Below are 23,034 nucleotides of genomic sequence, written 5' to 3' on the forward strand. Positions count from 1 at the left end.
CACGCCCAGTCTGTTAGGCTGCAAGGGGCATTTTGTTTTCTAGTCTGCTAGATATCTTTAAAGTGCTGCCTTTGTTTCCACAAAAGTCATTAGTCAAATAAAAGGTGAGTTAACACAATTTTCAGACTCAGAATTACATTCAAGTCAATTTTGAGAGAGACTGCCATGATACATTATTCAAATGAATCCTTTTAATTTTACTTGAAATTTCAATGTTTCCATTAAAATCGTTTACTTCGTTTTAAAAAAATGGAAACAGGGCCATTTGCGTCATTCCCTCACATTGTACCCATGTTGCTGAAGAAGTTATAAATCCTAGAACATTGTTTCTATACCTCATTTCCCCCATCTCAATCCAGCGAAAGAAGGAGAAGGAAAGCGCAATTAAATACCACTTAGATTTGAGGGAGAAATTATTTGTGTTTGGAAATCAATGTATTTTCTACAGATACCTGAGGATTTTGAGGCAAGCACAGAGGTAAGCCAGTCTGTTCCAACTCTGGTGTTCAAAGACTCTCTCAAGAATACTAAACAAAACCAAACATGTTATTTTAGATATATTTCCTAACCACTGCCATTTATAAGTAACAACTTGAAATTCTGTCCTGGCTTACATATCTTTTCAAGAACCTGTTCTAAATTTATTTGTACTGTGTCAATTATGTGAATAAAATAAGAGCTGAGAGGCTCTCCCAAAGAAAAGGTTTTTGCTAGGAACCCTGTCCTAGGAACCTTCTGAGCTTCTTGAAAATGAAAACATCCATGTCTTCCAGATGACAGCCACCTTTTTGGTGAAACCAAAATAGCTCTCACAGCTCGAGAGCTGTCAGTAAGAGTTCTGACAGATATCAGAGTTGACATGCAGGAGGGACACAAGAGAAATGGTCCCATAGTAGGAAGTTTGGTGGGAGCCCCTGACTAGGCAGGAGGAAAAACAATGCACTCCTAGGCACCAGACCACGCACAAGGGCACCAGGGGGCGCTGCTGGTGATGATAATCTGCAGGGAGAAGGGAGCCATCAGCTCCTGCGGGATTTTGAAAGGGTTGCGTCATACGCATCAAGCTGGAAGGTCTCCAGTTGTTGAAGGGATCAAATATGTGCCCAGGATTTTCTCTCCCTCTAGTGGTAGGGCTTGCTCCTTGGAAGAAAAGCTATGACCAACCTAGACAGCATATTAAAAAACAAAGACATTAGCCAAAAATGTCCATCTAGTCAAAGCTACGGGTTTTCCAGGGGTCATGTATGCATGAGTTGGACTATAAAGAAAGCTGAGCACCGAAGCATTGACGCTTTTGAGCTGCGGTGTTGGAGAAGACTCTTGAGAGTCTCTTGGACTGCAAAGAGATCCAACCAGTCTCTCCTAATGGAAATCAGTCCTGAATATTCATTGGAAGGACTGATGCTGAAGCTGAAACTGCAATACTGTGGCCACCTGACATGAAGAAGCGACTCACTGGAAAAGACTCTGATGCTGGGAAAGATTGAAGGCAGGAGGAGAAAGGGATGACAGATGATGAGATGGTTGGATGCCATCACCGACACGATGGACATGAGTTTGAGTAGGCTCCAGGAGTTGGTGATGGACAGGGAGGCCTGGTGTGCTGCAGTCCATGGGGTTGCAAAGAGTTGGACACGACTGAGCAACTGAACTGACTGAACGCTGGGGCGGAATATGCTATTACTGCACGATACTACGTCATAAACAAAGATGAGTTTCCATTAGAGCACATTTTGCCCATGACATAAGGATTTTCATTAGGTGTGTTGCTCTCTTACAGAGGTTTCCAAACACCCTCAAACCCTTCATCCTAAGGAGTGAATTGCCTCCTAAGCAGGCTAATTGCCAGTGGGAAGGTGGCAATGGTCTCCCTCTCCTTCCAGCTAAAGGATGCCCATTCTCACTTCTGAGATGCAGGATGCTTCCTCCCCTCTGCAGTCCTATCACAGGTGGAGCCATGATTTGGCCAGAGACAACTCCCTTGACCCTGAGGCTGGGCCAGGTAAGCCTGAGGGCTGAGTAGGAAAGAGGAGGCAAGCTCACCCAGAGCAAAGGTGGGAAACTCAGAGAAGTTTACTAGTAAAGGCTCTAAACAGTGATCTGAACCTGATAGAGCCATAATTGGCTAGAGATAAATTCTGGAACCAATCTCCACTTCTACTTTATAGTCTCTGTCATTTCTCTCATTTTCAGCCATATGAAAATACTTCTGGTATAGCAACTTGGATCAGTGATAGCAGATGAAAAAATTAAAAGGATAGAAAAATTAAATAATTTTAATGAAAATAATTAAAGCTGCCTACCTGGTTGGAATAAATTGCATACTATTATAACTGTACAATAGTATTAATGGAAATAGACCATAGGTTACAGATGTCTAATCAACAGGTTGGGCCTCCCAGATGACGCAGTGGTAAGGAATTCTGCCAACGTGAGAGACTCAGGTTTAATCCCTGGGTGGGGAAGATCCCCTGGAGTAGGAAATGGCAACTTGCTCCAGTATTCTTGCCTGGAAAATTCCATGGACAGATGAGTCTGGTGGGTTACAGTCTATGGAGTTGAAAAGAGTCGGACACTACTGAGCTCACACATACACAATCAACGGGTTATTGATCAAAAACTGCAAATCTATCCATGTGACATATATGAAGTATGCAGGTTTCCCCCCTGCTCAATATTCAGTTAGGCATCAATGATGCTTACTCGATTTCTCCTCTTATACGTCTCCAAGGCAACCAAAGTCGTATTTTCTGACAAATCTGTTCTTTCCTGATTTCCTTATCTCAGTGAGTAACTCCATCAGCCATCCAGTTGTATAAGGCCAGAAATTCAGAAGTTACTTGACCCTCCCCTAGGCTTCCGCCATTATATCTAATCCAATACCAAGTCCTCCAATCTTACCTTCCTAATCTATCTCACAGAGGTCAATTTCTCTCTGCCTCCACCACCACACTATTCCATCATCTCCTTCCCACACAACTACTCTGAAGGGCATGTACTCCATTCTTTTGTCAAATGCATTCTTCACACAGCAATCCTTCAATCAACAAGCATTTCTGAGAGACCTACTTTGTACTTTGGTAATACTGTATTGAATAAGGCAGACCGATTTCCCATTCTCAAGGAGCTTGTGGAGATGGAAGACAAACATCAGATAGTCACGAGCACTATGTGGAGTATTAGTATAGGCGATCTAATAGAGAATGGTGGAATAGCTGTTCTAAACTGTATGCTCAAATACAAGAAATCAGTGGGCGTTTCAAGAAGGGGATGCATTTTGAAGCAGGGAAAAAAAAAAAAAAAGAAGTCCACTGGGATGATGGTATTTGCTATCAAGGCTTCCGTTGTTACATAGTGTTTTCAAACACTGGCCAAGATCAAAAAGAAAAATTTAAAATCTTCCTGAGGTTTCAGTCTAGGTCTGTCTATCTCCCAAGAACCTGTGCTGAAATATGGTCCTTATGGTCTATCTGAAAGCATCCTATTTTTGTTAACTTCTCTGTATGTCTAGTCTACCAAGAATGTAACTTTCGTGAACATGGTGGCTATATCTGCCTTGATCACTGCTGAATCCCCCGTGTCTAAGAACCATGCCGAGCATATTGGCATGCAAATAATTATTTCTTGCAGTTATGCTTACATTTGGGTCTGAAGTGGAAAAGGAAGCAGAAAAAAGAACTGAGTTGGGCGGTTCAGAGAGTCTTTACGGAGATGTCAAGGTCATTTACTTCAGCCCGACAGGTTAACTGGTATATAAAATCCCAGCCAGGTTTCTCAGCTTTCGATCTCTGGCACCGCCTGCTCTCTCTCACACGTGCTTACAGCTACAAACCTCTCCAACTCCCCGCTAGGAGGAGTCACACCTTCCCACCCAAAAACCCTCCCACTCTCCCGGCTCTTTCTGCTTCCCGCCCCCTCCCCGCCCGGTTCCGGAAGCCTTCCGGTCGCAGTGCTCTCTGGTAATAGTAGTCTTCCGGTCCGAGTCTAGAGCGGTTTATCTAATTGCTTAGAACTACGTTTCCCAGAGAGCCTTGCAGCGGAGGGAGGCTGTGTCACCTGACCAGGACTCTGGAGAGACAATGGCGGCGCCCATGTTGCGGTGGTGCTGTCCTGGAAGGCGGTTTGCTTTCACCCGGGTTGGCTGCGGTTCTTGCCACAGAAGAGGGCCTCCGACTGGGTCCACGTCCAACGGGAAAAGGGGGCAGAGCACAGTGGCTCAGCAGCCCCACATCACAGCCCAGAAGCCGAGAAAAGGGTATACTATTTCATACCAGTATTGCCCACTTAAAGTTGAGGTAGAACTGTGGGACTTGGGAGATGGCCACTACAGACTTCCCTGGTGGCTCAGACGGTAAAGCCTTTGCCTACAATGCGGGAGACCCGGGTTTGATCCCTGGATCGGGAAGATTCCCTGGAGAAGGAAATCGCAACCCACTCCAGTATTCTTGCTTGGAGAATCCCATGGCTAGAGGAGCTCGGTGGTCTGCAGTTAATGGGGTCGCAAAGAGTCGGACACCACTGAGCGACTTCACTTTAAAGCCCAGCCTTAAGTCTGGACGTTTTGGTGGGCGGGAACGTGTTGGGCTGTATGTTGCAGCCCTGAAATCTAAATAAAGACAGGAAACTGGCTGTCTTATCAGTCCCTACCCCACACATAAACCAGTGTCTTCAGATAGCCTTATTTGGGTAATTTGAGAGTGTAAAATAGCAAGTTTTTTTTTTTTTTTTTTTTTAATGTTTCACAGAAGAGTGGTTCAGTCACCTTAACTAGTAGTCAGCCCAGTATCAATAGAAGTGGGATCTTATTTAGCTGACATGTATTTAGCACACTACGGGCCAGCAGTGTTTTAGTGGTATAAGGGAGCCTTTACCTACAAGTTCTGGATGGCTGGCCTTGAGTTAGAAAACCCACCTATCTGTGGAGGCCTTTCATGTTGAACGTGTGGGGTGTGTGTGTAGACCTAGGAAGATGCAGCCAGTATGAGATCTTCCCTCTGGTTCTGTAGAGACTGTTGCTTATTTTGCTCAATATTGTCTGAACAGCTGCTTATATTTCACTGTATAAGACCTAAATGATATCTTTTCAAGTGCAGAAATATAAGGCATGTGTCAAATATTCATTTTTTCCTTTGAGATAGTTAGGTTGCTGTTATTTTTGCTTTTCTGTTTTTACAGAGGGGAAAATGTCCAGAAGTACTGGTTCTGTTCTTTTCATTAAATTAGGTTGTTTCACTATGAAAAGTGAATGAAAAGTTTTTTTCTCTTATGTAATGAACCTGCAAAAAAACATTGAATTGGGTTTTAGTGAATGCAGATTTCTGATGACGTCTTAGTTTGATTCCTCTCAATTATAGTTTGTGATTGCAAACTTTAAAAATAAGGAATTCTTCAGTACTATAAATACAGAACTTCATGTGTTGAAATGATTGAAACAAAACCAAATGCATGTAAATAAAAATTTTGATAATACAGAAAATTGCTTGAGGGAAGAGCAGGATAGGAACAGACAGAATATGGAGAGCGTATGTGTACACCAGGCCATCTGCAGATTGCCCAGGATACATGGGTTTGATAATAACCCATAGAATAAGCACACTTAGATGAACCTAGGGAGACCTGTGTATGGAATGTTCATACAGACCCAGCAGAGTAGGAGTGACCAGACAAGAGATTATTGTAGCATGTGAACTGCACTATTGCAGCTTCTTGGGTGTGGTAGCAATTAAGTTTAAAACATGCAAAGGAACCTGACACTAAGTGTCTGGAATTTAAAGTCATTTGGGGAACCGGGGGGCCGGGGCGGGGGAGCCACTTGTGATGATTTAATGTTTTCCTTTGTGCAGAATTCCAAAGATTATCATTTAGTAGTAATCCATTTTATCTGTATCACTATGGTTACTTTACTTGCAAACCGTTGTTAGAAAATGAATTCAAAACATGACTGAGAATTTCCCTTCCTTTTTAAATAATGAGATGTACAACTATTTATTTACCATTATTTCTCTAGTAGTGAAATCTTGTTTCTGTTAATTCTAAAAATGTTCACAAAATCAGCTTTCCTGAGTGATTAACTGGCAAAGGACAGTTAATTTAGAAAATGGTGCTTCTCATTAAAGTCAGCCAAGCAGTCTCCACCTGATAACCATTTCTAAATTGTTTTCAGATCCCATATTGTACCTGTTACCTTGTTTGCCCAGGGAACTCTTCTTATGCCATGTTGTAAATGAATATTGCTTTACCAGTCTTCTTGGTGTTCATTTTGCATTTCTTTTAATTTAGTTACCGAATACAATGTAACACATTTTTTAAAGTAGAATATACAATTTTAATAAGTTAAAAGCGCAAGTGGGAAGTATTAGTAACATTTGCAGTTTAAGCTCGTAGAAATTCACTCATGGTAATAGATCTAACCTAATGACTTCTTGGCCATTATGTTCTCTTTAGTGAACGTGAATGGGCAGCTGTAGTAGGATTGGAAATTCATGCCCAGATTGCCTCCAACTCCAAACTCTTTTCTGGATCTCAAGTCCACTTTGCAGCTCCTCCCAATTCTTTGGTATCTTTTTTTGATGCATCTCTACCTGGAACTTTGCCGGTAAGGTTTTTATTTAATGCTGTTTTCATTTGCAAAATGTTCATCCTTCACTGAACATAACTCTTAGGAAATACTTGTTTAGGAAACTTTGACTGGAGTGGGATGGACTCAATGTTTTCTAAAGACTCATCTCTGAATTCTAAGTGTAAATGTCATCCGTTTGTTCATACATACATCTCACTCACAGTTTAGAATGTCTGCTGAATACTAGAATGTCTGTGCTATGAACTGAAATAGAAGGACGAGCAACTATCTTTGTCTTTGAGAAGTTCAAAGGCGAGTTGGGGAGATGTGTCCTGTGTGAGTACTGTGTGATTATTCCTGTGAAGGTCATAAGCACAGTTTAGTTTTGGATCCCCGAGGAGGGATACCTAATTCAGTATGAGGACTGTTGTGAGAAATCAGGGAGGGGGTGTGGTTCCTTAAGGAAAGGTCTTTGGGGGAGGAGGTGTCCGAGCTAGCTGAGAAGCCAGGTCGGAGTCAGGCAGGTACCTGGGGAAGGAGGAGAAGTCTGGCCAACGGAAGCAGCATATGTCACATGATATCACAGTGTACGGTTCATAATGAGTGTGGTTTTGAAAGTTAAGGAGGGCTCAGTAATGCAGAGAAAGTCAACCATACAATGCTTTGAATTAATCACTCATTTGTCTGCTCCTTTTCACTAAAACCCAAGGAATGACTGGGTCCAGTGTACCCATCAGCAAGATTTTTAGCATGTATTTTCATACAGGTGGTTTAATTTTTGAAGAAAAGGATGGAAGGAACAGTGTGAATATTTGGGCTGATACTTGGCTCATAGTCTGTCCAGGACACGCATTATCAACTGGATGTGGGGTTTCCTGCCAGCCTTTCAGGGAAAGTGTATCTGATGGTGATGGGAGGAGGGAGTGGTTGTCCTGGGCGAATTCCATGCTCTCTAACATTTAAATACAAGTGAAAACTGGTTAAACCGAGCTCTGGCAGGAGTGCAGGAGCAGAAGTTTACTTTTCCCAGAGTCACAGCCCAGAGGAGAAGGCCATGGGCAGCTGCTCCCGTGTACCTGCTGTACTCAGGGTTTTGGCTGTACTGGGGCAGCGTCTGTGTCTTGGGATTGTTCCTCACTTGCACTTTTTGTCCTGGACGACCCCTATTCCTGTAAACCCTATCTAGCTGCTGCTGCTGCTGCTAAGTCGCTTCATTTGTGTCCGACTTTGTGCGACCCCATAGACAGCACCCCACCAGGCTCTGCCATCCCTGGGATTCCCCGGGCAAGAACACTGGAGTGGGTTGCCATTTCCTTCTCCAGTGCATGAAAGTGAAAAGTGAAAGTGAAGTCGCTCAGTCGTGTCCAACTCAGCAACCCCACGGACTGCAGCCCACCAGGCTCCTACATCCATGGGATTCTCCAGGCAAGAGCACTGGAGTGGGGTGCCATCACCTTCTCCGAAACCCTGTCTAGGGTCGTCTTTGAATTGCTCTTGGGTCTTTCTGGTAGAAGACAAGCACAGGAGTGTCTTGCCCACCTTTCTCACTCACTTCCTCTGCCTTAGTGCATCTGTTTATGGAGAGATTGTTTTTGTTTGTGAAGAGTTATAGTTTCCATTTTTCAGTTATAAATGTATGAATTCTCTTTGGGGGCAGAGAGTCAAATATAGTAGAAATAAATATCTATTTAGACAAACAATTCATCACACCTTTCCTTTCTTCCTTCTGAGCTCAGAATTTTTTTTTCTCCCACATGGTGGTTCATTATCAAGAGACTAGACTTAACTGCAGAGTTCTTTCTAGGTTTTTCCAGCTGGGAATGTAGTATCAGTTCAGTTCAGTCGCTCAGTCTTGTCCAGCTCTTTGCGACCCCATGAACCACAGCACGCCAGGCCTCCCTGTCCATCAATAACTCCTGGAGTTCACCCAAACCCATGTCCATTGTGTCGGTGATAACATCCAGCCATCTCATCCTCTGTCGTCCCCTTCTCCTGCCCTCAATCTTTCCCAGCATCAGGGTCTTTTCAAATGAGTCAGCTCTTTGCATCAGGTGGCCAAAGTATTGGAATTTCAGCTTCAGCATCAGTCCTTCCATGAACACTCAGGACTCATCTCCTTTAGGATGGACTGGTTGGATCTCCTTGCAGTCCAAGAGACTCTCGAGTCTTCTCCAGTACCACAGTTCAAAAGCATCAATTCTTCTGCGCTCGGCTTTCTTTATAGTCCAACTTTCACATCCATACATGACCACTGGAAAAACCATAGCCTTGACTAGATAGACCTTTGTTGACAAAGTAATGTCTCTGCTTTTCAGTATGCAGTCTAGGTTGGTCATAACTTTTAACATCTCTTTGCAGCTAAGCAGGTTTTCTGTAGATGTGGCTGTGTGTGTGCTAAGTCTCTTCAGTTGTGTCTGACTCTTTGTGACCTTTCGACTGTGGTCTGCCAGACTCCTCAGTCCATGGGATTCTCCAGGCTAAATCTGGTCAAATGTTAGAGACAATTCAAAGTAACTAAATGTCAGCATGCCCTGAAAGATGTCTCATCATGCCCTAAAGAAGAAGATACTTGCCCAGGGATAAGCATCATTGGTGTGATAGTGAAGGTGTTTGGGACATTGAAGTGTTGAGAGCTTGACTTACAGTCATTAAATGACAACTGAAGGCTAGAAATCCAGTTCGCTTGAGCTGGGATTTGTTTTTCCTCTTTGGAGTCTACTATACTCATAGTTTGAGCAGCCTAATGATTCTGTCAACAGAGCTCATCTGCCTTTTTCAGAAATGCTTCTGTCTTTTAAAAGACCTGTTTTAGTATGTGACCCAGATTACACCAAAACTGCCAGAATAAGACGTCACTCTCACAGCACTTCAAAACCCAGCAGTGTATCTATATAGAACTTTTAAATATACTGAAGCATTGAGACAGTTGGCCTTTGTTAAGCCTGTGGAGCTGGTTTACTGATGCTCTGATATTCTGACTCTGCATTTGGTGATTTTTGTACCAAAAAATGGTGACCATTTGTCAGATATGCTGACTGGATAGGAAAAAAGGGCAGCCAAAAGAATTTAGGTTAGAGTGTCAAGTCTTTTTCTGTAGACCAAATTCATTTGCTCTGCTGGCCCATTAAAGAGAAAATATGAGAAAGTGTCTTTCTGCACGTACGTGACTCTTCCCTCTCGCGATTGTGTCTTCATTCACTCGCTCAACTGACATTTCTTGGGTGCCTCCCATGCACTAGCCATCGTAGAAGCTCTAGTGATACAGCTTTGAAGAAGGAAAGGATAGATGAGAGTTTCGTCTTCATGAGCTTGACAAGTGAGCAGGCAGCTGCAGTACCGTTCAGTGGACTTGCTGGTAGCGGGAGTACAAGGAGAGACATTTAACACAGGCATAAGGAATTGGCAGAATTTGGCCAGATAAAAGTGAATGGTAAATACAGAGACCAGAAGAAAAACAGGACATGGCTTGATCTAGAAGCTGAAAGAAATCTGGTGCATTGCAACCCTGGAGAAGGACATGGCCACCCACTCCAGTATCCTTGCCTGGAGAATCAATGGCCAGAGAATCCCAGCAGTCCATGGAGCTGCACACTACTGAAGTGCTTAGCACGCATGTAGCCTAGGACTTGAAGACGGCACAGCAAGAGGGGAAGCCGGCGTGGAAAGCATAGTCTGTGCCACACAAGCGTCACTAAGCAGTGTGCATCCCACAGCAGAGAGGTCCAGGGTCAGAAGCTCCAAGGGATGGAGCGTTGGGAGTGAGTATACACGGTGTCAGACTTACTAAGAGTCAAGTGAGGTGAGGCCTGGGCAGGGGCCATTGGCTATTAATTTAATAGGGTACCCTTTGTAAGAATGGCTCCAGTAGATTGATGGGGGGAGGAGGGAGGTGACAGAAGATAAACTCAGGGATGTTGAGGCAGAGGTGAGAGCTGAGCAACTGTTCCAAGAAGCTTGGCGCAGGAGGGAAGGAGAATGCAGGAGAGAATTCCCTGGTGGTGCAGCGGTTAGGGCTCAGCACTTTCACCGCCTGCACCTGGGTTTGACCTCTGGCCAGGAAGCGAAGTTCCCGCGAGCTGTGCAGTGTGGCAAAGAGAAAGAAGACCAAAAACCATGACTTATCACTGATGATACTATTGTTTTTAAAAAAGGGAGTGGAATTCCTCAGTAGTTCAGTGGTTAGGACTGTTGAGCTCTCACTGCCAAGGGCCTGGGTTTGATCTAGTTGGCCAGATAAATAAATACAGAGAGGTGATTTTTTTAAAAGGTAGGGAAAGGGATAGTTAGGGAGTTTGGAATTTACGTATACACACTATATTTAACATGGACAACCAGCAAAGATCTACTATATGGCACAGGGCACTCTGCTCAGTGTTACGTGGCAGCCTGGATGGGAGCGGGTTGGGGGAGGAATAGATGCATGTATATGTATGGCTGAGTCCCTTCACTGTCCACCTGAAACTGTCACAGCATTGCTAATTGGCTATGCTCCCAAATAAAATAAAAGGTTTAATTTAAAAAAAACTTCTCAGTTTCCTTAATGTTGGAGAAACTTGAGATGGTTTTAATGATGATGAATTATAGTCAACAGTAAGGTAACATCCCCTTAAAAATATGTGAAGAGGGTAGATCTCATGTTAAATGTTTTTACTGCAATAAAACACAATAAAGAACACTTTTGATACTGATGAGGAGCCAATGACAAAGGAGCAATTAAAGAGGCTTCTGACTAATGTGGCGAGTTGGACATATACATGTTCATCTGCCTGTCTCCCAGCCCCAAAGAAACACCGCTGAAATGACAGCCAAAGAATTCAAATGTTGTGAACCTGTGAGAGATGGGAGAGGAGACCAGACTGCAGGAGAGAAGGGAGATGCAGGAGGGCCTGACTCAGCAGAAGGAGTTGAGTGTGAGCCAGGAGAGGGACAGAAAGCCTGCAGAAAGAGCACAGGTCAGGAAGGAGCTGCGTGCCCTGGGCAGCCCCAGGAAGGGTCCCGATGTGAGAGCCGCAGGTATTGTGGAGGGCCAGGGGCAGGTGAAGACAGAGGGCTTAATTCATCATCTAGATTCAGAGCAGGTAGACCTGAGGTCCTCTTCCTGCCCTTTTACAACTGCTCTAGCCCCACAGGGATGTGCAGTCTGGGGAGAAATTCAGCTGCTGACACACTCCCCCAGATATCCCAGGAACTGGGGTCAGACAGTGTCTGTACTCTGAACCCTGGGGCCTGCCGTGCCTTTCCCAGTATGACCATCTCTCCTCTTTCTCACCCCCAACTCGTTAAGCAGCAATCCACAGGAACCTGACAGAACTTGACATTTAGGGGGATCTTAGTTAAAAAAAAAAGCCCATCACTGACTCAATGGACATGAGTTTGAGTAAGCTCCGGGAGATGGTGAAGGACAGGGATGCCTGGTGTGCTGCAGTCCATGGGGTCACAAAGAGACAGACATGACTGAGTGACTGAACAACAGTGAAAAAAAAAACCTACCAGCCACCTCACTGACTGTCCTAGTGTGAAGGCCACCAATCAACAAGGCCTGGGTATTTACACAGAACTTTAAATCAGCATTTTGGTACCTTACTTTAAAATAGAAATTGACAGCCCCAGATCACCAGACATTTGAAGAAATTCTCCAATGTAGCAGACAGGGCCCAAAATAAAAGGAAAACTGAAAGAAAACAGAGGCAACAGATAACAAACACATAGGGTAAAAATACTTTAAAAATTAAAAGCTTTTATAAATATCCTCAGAAAGATAAGGTAGCTGTATCTTTGAAACAGTAATATGATACCACCGTGTTTATAAAATAAACAATCAGAACAGAAGCTTTAAAATTAGGATGGAAAAAAAAAAGTCCAGAAGAGTCAGAATATAAAATCAAATCTTTCGGAAATAACACACATACAATGAATTGGACAGTAGGGGGAAAAAAATAGGAAATTGAGAAAATCGATCCAGGTTGTCCAGCCTCTGATTAATAGGAGTTCCAAAAGAGAGGAAGTAGACAAGGGAAAATTGTTTAACAAATGACACGGATGAGTCTCTCAGAACTGCAGGACACGAGTCTCCAAATCAGAAGGGCCTGCCAGTGCCCCAATACAAGGAATAAAAATAGCCTCCCAGGGCAGGCCCGCCACCATGAACTAAGGGAACACAACACCAGTGAGAACAGATAGCTGGCGGGAAGCTGCTGTGTAACACAGCGAGCCCAGCCTGGCACCGTGACCAGCTGGAGTGGTGCGGTGGGAGGGAGGGGAGATATACATGTATATGACTGGTTTCAGCTGCTGTAAGGCAGAGACCAACACAACATCGTAAAGCAGTTATCCTCCAATTTTAAAAAATCTGACAACGACCCAAAAAGAGAAGATACTAGAACCAAGAACAAAGGCCTGCAAATCAGTCCTGTTGGACTTCTCAAAGCAGCGCTTAGAGCTGGAAGATGATGGAATAGTGCCTTTTAAAGTCTTAGGGAAAAAATCATTCTAACCTGGAATTCCGTGTCCACCACTACAAATCAAGTGTAGCCGTAGAATAATTATATTTTCAGACAGGCAGGTTCTCGACAAATCATCTTTCCAATAAAAAGGAACCTGCTGGAGGCATAGAGAGGTTCTGGGTTGCTGGCTCTGCTAGAGACCTAGAGAGCCTCGCAGGAGAGGACGGGATGGCTCTGGAACAGAGAGGTTTCCAGAAAGAAAGGGAGGGCGGAGGGAACAGCAGGTATCTAGCGCTTGTGTAGATAAGAGATTTTTACAAGGAAACCAGAGTCTTTCATTGATTTTATTGAAGTGTAGTTGATTTACAATGTTGTGTTAATTTCTACTCTACAGCAAAGTGACTCGGTTTTATATACGTGTACATACATACACACACACACAAGTTCTTTTTCATGTTCTTTTCCATTATAGTTTATCGCAGGATTTTGAATATAGCTCCCTGTGCTGTGAAGAGTCTGCGTGTACGTGTGCTAAGTCACTTCAGTCGTGTCCGACTCTTTGCAACCCTGTGGACTGTACGTCACCGGGCTCCTCTGTCCATGGCATTCTCCAGGCCGGAATACTGGAGTGGGGTGCCATGCCCTCCTCCAGGGGACGTTCCCGACCCAGGGATCGAACCTGAGTCTCTCATATCTCCTGCATTGGCAGGTGGGTTCTCTACCGCTGAGTGCCACCTGGGAAGACCTTGTTCATCCATTCTGTATGTAATAGTTTGTATCTGCTAATTGCAAACTGCCAGCATATTTCTCCTCCACCTTGCCCCGCCTTGGCAACTACAAGTCTGTTTTCTATGTCTGTGAGTCTGAGAAACTGGAGTCTTAGAAAATAATAAGAATAGGCAGTAAAATTAAGCAAATGATCAAATGAAAAGCCTACAAACTCCAAGAAGAAGCAAAACGTTCAAGAAAGGAAACGTGATTGGAATGTACTGAGCAGCTCAGCAGACACATATTTACACGGTAATAACAAACACCAACCATTCATTTAACAAAAACTGGGATGTAATTGGGATATTGGCAAGTCAAAGAACTAAATTGTTATCTACCATGATCGGAAGTCGTGTCCTAAATTGATAAAGTAAGAAAAAAGTAACCTAAGGCTGTGTTTTAGGAATATTTTGGAGCCACAATTAGGAGCAGCCTCTTTCTCCTTTTCAGGCCCTAACTTGATTGGTTTTTGGTTTTGTTTAATTGGCTGTTGTTATTTCTTTTAGCTTTTTATTTTTTAAATAGGCAATGAGTAAAAGATTTAGAGCTCCCAAGAGATGAATTATGAGGTAAAAAGTTTTTCAACAAGGTTTTTGTATCAAGATAATATTAACTTAAAATAAGATATTACCTCTGCTATTTCTCAGCCGTCTGATGGTGAAATTTTCTCTTTTTTTTTCCCTGAAGTTGGAACAGTGACTGTACCCCACCCATTCCCTCAGCTGTAAATCCCGCCCTTACCCCCTGATACGGGGAAAGGCTCGTTCACGTTCTAGACCCCTTCATACCCAGGCTCAAGCACGTGGAGGTGTCCCTGCTTCCCCACGGGTGGGGTGGCCTGCTGATTACCAACCTGACTTTCCACTTGAATATCATTCAGGCCATCATGGGCTTGCACTTAGGGGTGGCTTATTTTGTTCTTAAATGGATAAGTAATAAGCATGGGTAAATTCCATGGGACAGAGTAAGATATAAAAGTGTTGCAAAACATCTCACCTTGTAATTTACATAAATCATCTCTTGGGAATGGCATGGGCCAAAGTCTGGTGGCTTCATATTCCAAAAACAACCATGTTGGGTTATGGGGACAGTTCGTCAAGTCTGTCTTCTTCCCAGATTAAAGCAGGATTGTCGCATGGCAAATGGCCAAGAGCCATGCCCAGAAACTGATACCTTGTCCCAAGGTCCCCCGGCACAGCTTATTACTTAAAAATAGGAAGATAAATACCAGACACAACAGCTCAGAGATCTGAAGGTGGTTCAAGACTGTCGAGGGGTGCAGGTGGGTGGCAGGAACTGCTCATTTTCCTTATAAATTATAAGGAAATTTATACATACATGTAATATTTTCTTAAACAGTTGAAACTTAGATTTAAAGGAGTGACGTATGGGGGAGAGAGTCATTGATAGAATCGGGTTCCTGAGAAAGCGGGGGCTGTCCCTGGAGCCGAAGAAGACAGCTCTTGCCCTGCAACCTCAGGGAAGGGGAGCCCTCCACTCATGACTGGAGGCAACTTTCGGGGCTGGGTTGCGGAAGCTTGGGAGGCTTCCCTGGTGGCTCAGACAGTAAAGAATCTGCCTGCAGTACAGGAGAGCCGGATTCGATCCGTGGGTTGGGAAGATCCCCTGGAGAAGGAAATGGCAGCCCACTCCAGTATTCTTGCCTGGAGAATCCCACGGACAGAGGAGCCTGGTGGGCTACAGTCCACGAGATCACAAAGAGTAGGACACTGCTGAGGGACGTTCCCAGCTCCCTTCTGACTTTTCCTTCTCTAGCTAACGCTGTCTCTTGCATCTCATGCTCCTCCTCGGTGCTCTTTCCTGCCTCTGTTGGTGTGTTTGGATTTGGGGTTTGTGGGTGAGACGCTCTCTCAGCTTGTCTGTGCCTCCCATCATGCCTGTTTCTCCCTGGCTCTTGAGCGACAGTAGAGAATCCCAAGCTGACAGGCCTGTCTGCTCAGCACACGGAAGGCTCGATTTCCTTGTCTTCAGGCATTCGTTCCTGCGAGAAGTCTGCTCCTTTCCATGTTCCCTCTCTCGTGGCTCTGGCCAGGATGCGTCCAGGAACGGAAGTGTTTTATTTGTCCTGCTCTGTGCTCTGTGTGATTTCTCCGCTCACAGACTCAGCCCAGGACGGTGGCCGCGTCACTGGCGGGATTCACAGTGGCTCTGCTGGCCCCCTTTGGGCTTAAGGGACGGTTTCTCCATTCGTTTTTGGGCCCCCAGATGCCGCACTGCCGGGGTGATGAGCCCTTCAAGCCCCATGTCTATGCTGGCACAGGGCCAGGGGCTCTCATTGCTCAAGACTCTCTTTTCACCCGAGGCCTGAGGTGCTTGCCTCTTCCATGTGAACTCCTCATTTGGTGGCACAAGATTTTCTGGCTGGACCAGGATTCCGTGGCTCCTGTCAGCTCCCCGCCCCAGTGGAATCCCAGCCTTGACTTCTTTGCCTTAGGTGCTTGAAATCGCCAGCGTCTGGTGTCTCTTCAGCCTGGTTAACAAGGTTAGTGATAGTAAGGTCCACTCACATTTACCGAGTGCTTTCTTTATGTGTGTGTACTTGTTTTAACCTTATCAACTCTATGGGGCAGTTTCTGTCAATATCCCAGTTAGGTAGTAAGTGGAGAAGTCAGTCTGTTGTTCCATGTCCAGTTCTAACTGTTACTTCTTGAATTGCATACAGATTTCTCAAGAGGCAGGTCAGGTGGTCTGGTATTCCCATCTCTTTAAGAATTTTCCACACGTTATTGTGATCCACATAGTCAGTGGCTTTGGCAAAGCAGAAATAGATGTTTTTTTGGAACTCTTTTGCTTTTTCCATGATCCAACGGATGTTGGCTATTTCATCTCTGGTTCCTCTGCCTTTTCTAAATCCAGCTTGAACATCTGGAATTTCATGGTTCACGTATTGCTGAAGCCTGGCTTGGAGAATTTTGAGCATTACTTTACTAGCATGTGAGATGAGTGCAATTGTGCAGTAGTCTGAGCATTCTTCGGCATTGCTTTTCTTTGGAATTGGAGTGAACACTGACCTTTTCCAGTCCTGTGGCCACTGCTGAGTTTTCCAAATTTGCTGTCATATTGAGTGCAGCACTTTAACAGCATTGTCTTTGAGGATTTGAAATAGCTCAACTAGACTTCCATCACCTCCACTAGCTTTGTTCATACTGACGCTCCCTAAGGCCCACTTGACTTCACATTCCAGGATGTCTGGTTCTAGGTGAGTGATCACACCATTATGGTTATCTGGGTTGTGAAGATCTTTTTTTGTACAGTTCTTCTGTGTATTCTTGCCACCTCCTCTTAATATCTTCTGCTTCTGTTAGGTCCATACCATTTCTGTCCTCTGTTGAGCCCATCTTTGCATGAAATGTTTCCTTGGTATCTCTAATTTTCTTGAAAAGATCTCTAGTCTTTCCCATTCTGTTGTTTTCCTCTATTTCTTTGCACTGATCACTGAGGAAGGCTTTCTTATCTTTCCTTGCTATTCTTTGGAACTCTGCATTCAAATAGGTATACTTTTCCTTTTCTCTTCTGCCTTTTGCTTCTCTTCTTTTCACAGCTATTTGTAAGGCCTCCTCAGACAACCATTTTGCCTTTTTGCATTTCTTTTTCTTGGGGATGGTCTTGATCCCTGTCCCCTATACAATGTCATGAACTTCCATCCATAGTTCTTCAGGCAGTCTGTCTATCAGGTCTAATCCCATGAGTCTATTTGGAGAGGAGCAAGTCAAGGCTGTATATTGTCACCCTGCTTATTTAACTTATATACAGAGTATATCATGAGAAATGCTGTACTGGATGAACCACACGCTGGAAACAAGATTGCCGGGAGAAATATCAATAACCTCAGATATGCAGATGACACCACCCTTATGGCAGCAAGCAAAGAAGAACTAAAGAGCCTCTTGATGAAAGTGAAAGAGGAGAGTGAAAAAGTTGGCTTAACACTCAACATTCAAAAAACTAAGATTGTGGCATCCAGTCCCATCAAATCATGGCAAATAGATGGGGAAACAGTAGAAACAGTGGCTGACTTTATTTTTTGGGCTCCAAAATCACTGCAGATGGTGACAGCAGCCTTGAAATTAAAGGATGCTTGCTCCTTGGAAGAAAAGTTATGACCAACCTAGACAGCTTATTAAAAAGCAGAGACATTACTTTACCAGCAAAGGTACATCTAGTCAAAGCTATGGTTTTTCCAGTAGTCATGTATGTATGTAAGAGTTGGACTATAAAGAAAGCTGAGTGCCGAAGAATTGATGCTTTTGAATTGTGGTATTGGAGAAGACTCTTGAGAGTCCCTTGGATTGCAAGGAGATCCAACCAGTTCATCCTAAAGGAAATCAATCGTGAATATTCATTGGATGGACTGATGTTGAAGCTGAATCTCCTATACTTTGGCCACCTGATGCGAAGAACTGACTCATTGGAAAAGACCCTGATGCTGGGAAAAATTGAAGGCAGGAGAAGGGGATGACAGAGGATGAGATGGTTGGATGGCATCACTGACATGAGTTTGAGTAAGCTCAGGGAGTTGGTGATGGACAGGGAAGCCTGGCGTGCTGCAGTCCATGGGGTTGCAAAGAGTCGGACGCATCTGAGGCGACTGCACTGACTGACTGACTGGAGAAGTCAGATTGAAACACCGTAGTCCGGCTTCCAAATTCATACCGTTGCCCTTCTGCCTCGTGCAGCTGCCCCTGGGTGATGGGGGCCCAGGGGGTTTCCTTTCTTGCTTTTGAGCTTGGGTGTGTGTATTGGACACATTTCTCTGTGTACGTGTCTGTGTGTGCAGACACAATACTTGTTCTCATCCCCCGTCTCCACTCCCCGCCCCACCCAGCGTGCCTATCCCCCGGCTCTGCCTGACTTAGGCTGCTGTCTCTACAGCGGTTACAGCCTCCCTCCCGCCTGCCATTCTGATTAGTGACCCTTCTTCTGAATGCTTCTTAGGACTCCAGGCATTTTTATCTTCTCATTTTACCTTTAGTTTTAGAATTATGTGGAATCCCATCATAAATCTTCAGACTGGAAAGGTCACTCAGCCTATTTTCCTGCTGGTAGGCAGGATTACAGCTAAGCTAAAAACAGCGTTCTTTGTTTTTATTAGCCGGCATTCAGCTTCTTTCATTACCTTGACCTAGTAAAACCCCTTACTGTGGTACAGAATTTTCCTTAATTTATTAAATCATTGTTTGTCTATAGAACTATAGACTGAGAAGGCAATGGCAGCCCACTCCAGTACTCTTGCCTGGAAAATCCCATGGACAGAGGAGCCTCTTAGGCTGCAGTCCCTGGGGTCGCTGGGAGTCGGACATGACTGAGCAGCTTCGTTTTCACTTCTCGCTTTCGTGCATTGGAGGAGGAAATGGCAACCCACTCCAGTGTTCTTGCCCGGAGAATCCCAGGGACAGGGGAGCCTGGTGGGCTGCCATCTATGGGGTCGCACAGAGTCGGACACGACTGAAGCGACTCAGCAGCAGCAGCAGCAGCAGAATTATAGACAGAATCTTAGATTATTTCTTCGAGTCAGTTATTTCCTATTTATCAATGTCATTCCAACTCTCATAATATTTTGTATGTGAGATGTGAAATGGGAAGAAAAATAGGAAAGGAAATACATTTGTTTGATAAAATGCCTAGAGATTTACAACTCTAGAAACTCTATGTTTCTTTCATAATTTGCTAACGTTTCCAGTAATGGCGAGATTTCAGCAAACCATCAGGTGTGCTTGAAGTATATGCCTGTGCAGACCACAAGCGCACACACACGCGCGCGTGCCCACACACGCTCACTTTGTTATTTGAAGTGCTTGCCCCCCTCGTGGTGTCAATCCCCGAGCAGGAGAAGGCAAGCAAAGAGAATGTTGTTGCTTTGCTAGTGCCGGCTGCTGGGTGACTGTTTGTGGCCAGGAGGTACTTGCTGCTGCTTACCAGGCTGAGCTGAATTCCACTGATGAGAGGCCAAGACATCTAACACATTGATAAACAGTGCTGGTCAATTTCATTTAAAAAAAAATTTTCTAAGTAATAACTCTGATCTTGGTTTGCTTGTTTGAAAGTGCTTAGGTGTGCATAGCATGGAACCTCCTAGTAACTCTGTCTCTTGCTTCTAGAACTGGGGAAAGGGCTATGGAAGCCTACAAGAACAGGCTCCGCTTTTCTCAAGATCAGGATTTTGCTCTCTGAAAAAACACAGGGTGGCAGCTATGGCATGAAAACTGGAACTGGGATATTATTTACCCCATTTTACAAAACTTTCTTTTATTCACAAGAATGTCATTTACTCTTAACAAGCAGAAGGGGAATGAAGAGGGAAGATCTGATGTGATGCCTGCCTTCTGGGGACCAACAGACAATGCGGTTATCATGCCTTATGCTGGTGGTTCCGTCTTGAACGTGTATGCAGATCACTCTGAAAGGGATCCTGCCCCTTTAAGAAATGATAATATGAATGCCTTTTTGACGTTAGTTTAGTTTATTTTTTAATTCCATATGGAATATGTATTATCTGGGTAAACCTGCAGTATCCTGGCTCTCTGAACATAGCAGATGTTGGTAATAACTTTTGTTTTAAAGGACCTAATAGACTTAGAAATACCTAACTAGTTCTAGTGAGCATTCGGCTTAAGCACTTTCCTGACTCTTAATTCAAAATGTAATTATAAATATTCTTTACTTCAAAACTTCTAAATGGAGCAGAAATGCAAGAAAACAGCATTCAGAAAAAAGTGTTTAAATTCATACATTTGTAATCAGATCTATATTTGCTTCTCTGTCCAGTCACACCTAAATGATGGTTAGTTATTTGACTAAGAAGACAAGATGAGACAGTTTTCTATTAAAATGTTTTTCCATTTCAATGACTTGCTTTAATGTAATCTGTAGAATTTATAATTACATTATGTTTTCAGACGCTAATCTTGCCACTGTCTGAGCCATTGTTGCACTTTTCCCTCTTTCCTCTGTGCAGGGGAGTGTTCCAGGGGTGCAGTGTTGTGCCCCGTGACCTCTTTTGCCCTCTGCAAAAGAGGTGTATCTGTGAGCTCATGCATGCAAGTGTGGAGAGGCTCCCTTTCAGCTCTTGAACCCTCTGAGGGTCCTGACTTGCCCTCTGTCTCATTAACTGGATGTCCCCCGTGGACTTGGATGACCCAGGACGACGACGGACTTTCACGTCCAGTGGGCAGCATGGCCTCTCCTCCCGCAGGGAAGCATTTCACTCCTTTACTGTTTGGGGTACTTTGCCAGCATTCGGTGTTTTTGCTTTTAATTTTATTGGTTTCTTACTGCTTTTCTCTTGGGCTGCATCAGATCTGGGTTGCAGCAGGCAGGGTCTTGGCTGCATCGTGCAGGACCTTTTCCTGTGGCGTGTGGGCTCAGTAGTTGTGGCACGTGGGCTTAGTTGCTCCGTGGCCTGTGGGATTTTAGTTCCCCGACCAGGGATTGAATCATATCCTCTGCACTGCAGGGTGGATTCTCAACCCTCACGGAAGTCCCCCTCGGTGGGTTCTTGAAAGCTTCCCTCTTCACAGCCATTCTGCCTTCCCTCACCCCCGCCCTTCTCGCATGCAGAATCCCCCGCGGGAAATCTAACTATGAATACTAGCGCTTCTGTGTTCTGTCAATATATAGTCCACAGTTGGTTAAACATCCTTTATGTATTTGTTTATGAGGATTTCTATGTTTGATTTGAAGTTCTAAAAAGCAGTTCATGGATGTTGTTCAAGCCACCTGACTGTACCTTGCACAGAACATGTATTTAATAAATATTTCTCTGTATAATTGCAGACACTTATGAGTACATGCATGAGTCCATAGGAGAGAATTTTCCAGATATCTAAAACCCTTTTGATATGTTTTACCTTCTTTATGGAAATCTTTCTAAAATGCATTTTCTACTTTTCTGCTTTTAAATAAAGTGTACTGAACATAAGCTAACCTTTTCTTGATTGCTCAAGGTTATCAGCAATATATTGTTGTAATATAATGGTGCCTTCAAGGTCTACTGAGGTGTGTAAAATTGTCTGATCCTACAGGAAACAGCTAAAGATAGCCATTCTTTTTAGGCTTTGCATTACAGTCTTTTTCCTTGTTACTGCAGTCATCTACCTCTCACCTCCTTTGTTAAGCTACTGTCAGTATATTTGATCCTAGGAACCCCTTCTTGCCCATTTTTCACTTCTCAGTTATTCTGATCTGCTCCAGTCCAGAAAGCTAGATGATTGCATTTCTTAATGTAAATAAGAATAGGCTCTGAGTAGAGACCTGTCCTACAAAATAAAGTACATGATTAATATGAAACTAGTTAGCTTCTCAATGTTGTAAGCAGTATGAGAATTAGAATAGGAAAAGATCCCAGAAATATGCCGTTCAGTCCTTTGAACTGAGATGAGAGAACTGCCCGGCAGTTGCTCAGTTGCTTCTTGTCCCAGTCGGGTTTCTGGTCTGTTTAATGTTCAGCCTTCAATCTCTGTTCTGCCATAATTTCTGGAATTTGATGTATGTAGGCACTGTTATTTTGTAGGCATGTGTATATTTCAGAACACGCACACCATTGACAGGTGTATATATGATAATGTTACTAGATACCTGTCCACGTGCTATACACATTGACTGTTCAGCAGTGATGCTCACTGTGAAAGTGAAAGTCACTCAGTCGTGTCTGACTCTTTGTGACCCCCATGGACTATACCGTCCATAGAACTCTCCAGGCCAGAATACTGGAGTGGGTAGCCTGTCCCTTCTCCGTGGGACCTTCCCAACCCAGGGATTGAACCCATGTCTCCCGCATTGCCTGCGGATTCTTTACCAGCTGAGCCACAAAGGAAGCCCAGGAATACTGGAGTGGGTGGCCTATCCCTTCTCCAGAGGATCTTCCTAACCCAGGAATCAAACCGGGGTCTCCTGTGTTGCAGGCAGATTCTTTACCAGCTGAGCTATCAGGGAAGCTGATTGTATGTGCTGTTTATTACAGTGTCTACTAGGTGAGAGATCTAAATCTGGGGAGAGAGAAAAAAGGAAAAGAGTGCTGCTTCAGAAGAAGAAATGGGTGAAAGGAGATCTAACCTAACAAGCTACCAATTCAGTGCCCTAGGCACTGGATTTTTCTCGATCTCCCACTAAGAGAGCCGTTCTGACTGTGGGCAGCTCCCAGCCGTACATCTCACTAGGCAGATAGTGGCCATAATGAAATATTCTTTTAGGATCTTTTATCTGGGCTTCATTCTAGGAAATTTTCTCTACATTTTCTTCCAGTTC

The 23,034-nt window shown here is 44.1% G+C and overlaps 1 protein-coding gene across 3 annotated transcripts in view; it reads left to right on the plus strand.

Annotated features, from left to right (window-relative positions):
• The first annotated feature begins 3,980 nt into the window (after positions 1-3,980).
• GATB (glutamyl-tRNA amidotransferase subunit B) overlaps positions 3,981-23,034 on the plus strand; it is a 99,041-nt gene continuing 79,987 nt past the window's right edge. For 2 of the 3 annotated variants that reach the window (XM_069556710.1, XM_069556711.1), the window contains exons 1-2: positions 4,030-4,255; positions 6,445-6,595. In XM_069556710.1, the coding sequence (XP_069412811.1) occupies positions 4,080-4,255; positions 6,445-6,595 (327 nt within the window). In that variant the 5' untranslated portion in view covers positions 4,030-4,079. Of the gene's footprint in view, positions 4,256-6,444; positions 6,596-23,034 lie in introns of all 3 variants that reach the window. The other variant, XM_069556709.1, reaches the window with a different exon arrangement.

This window comes from Ovis canadensis, chromosome 17 (assembly GCF_042477335.2).
Source record: "Ovis canadensis isolate MfBH-ARS-UI-01 breed Bighorn chromosome 17, ARS-UI_OviCan_v2, whole genome shotgun sequence".
Classification (NCBI taxonomy): domain Eukaryota; kingdom Metazoa; phylum Chordata; class Mammalia; order Artiodactyla; family Bovidae; genus Ovis; species Ovis canadensis.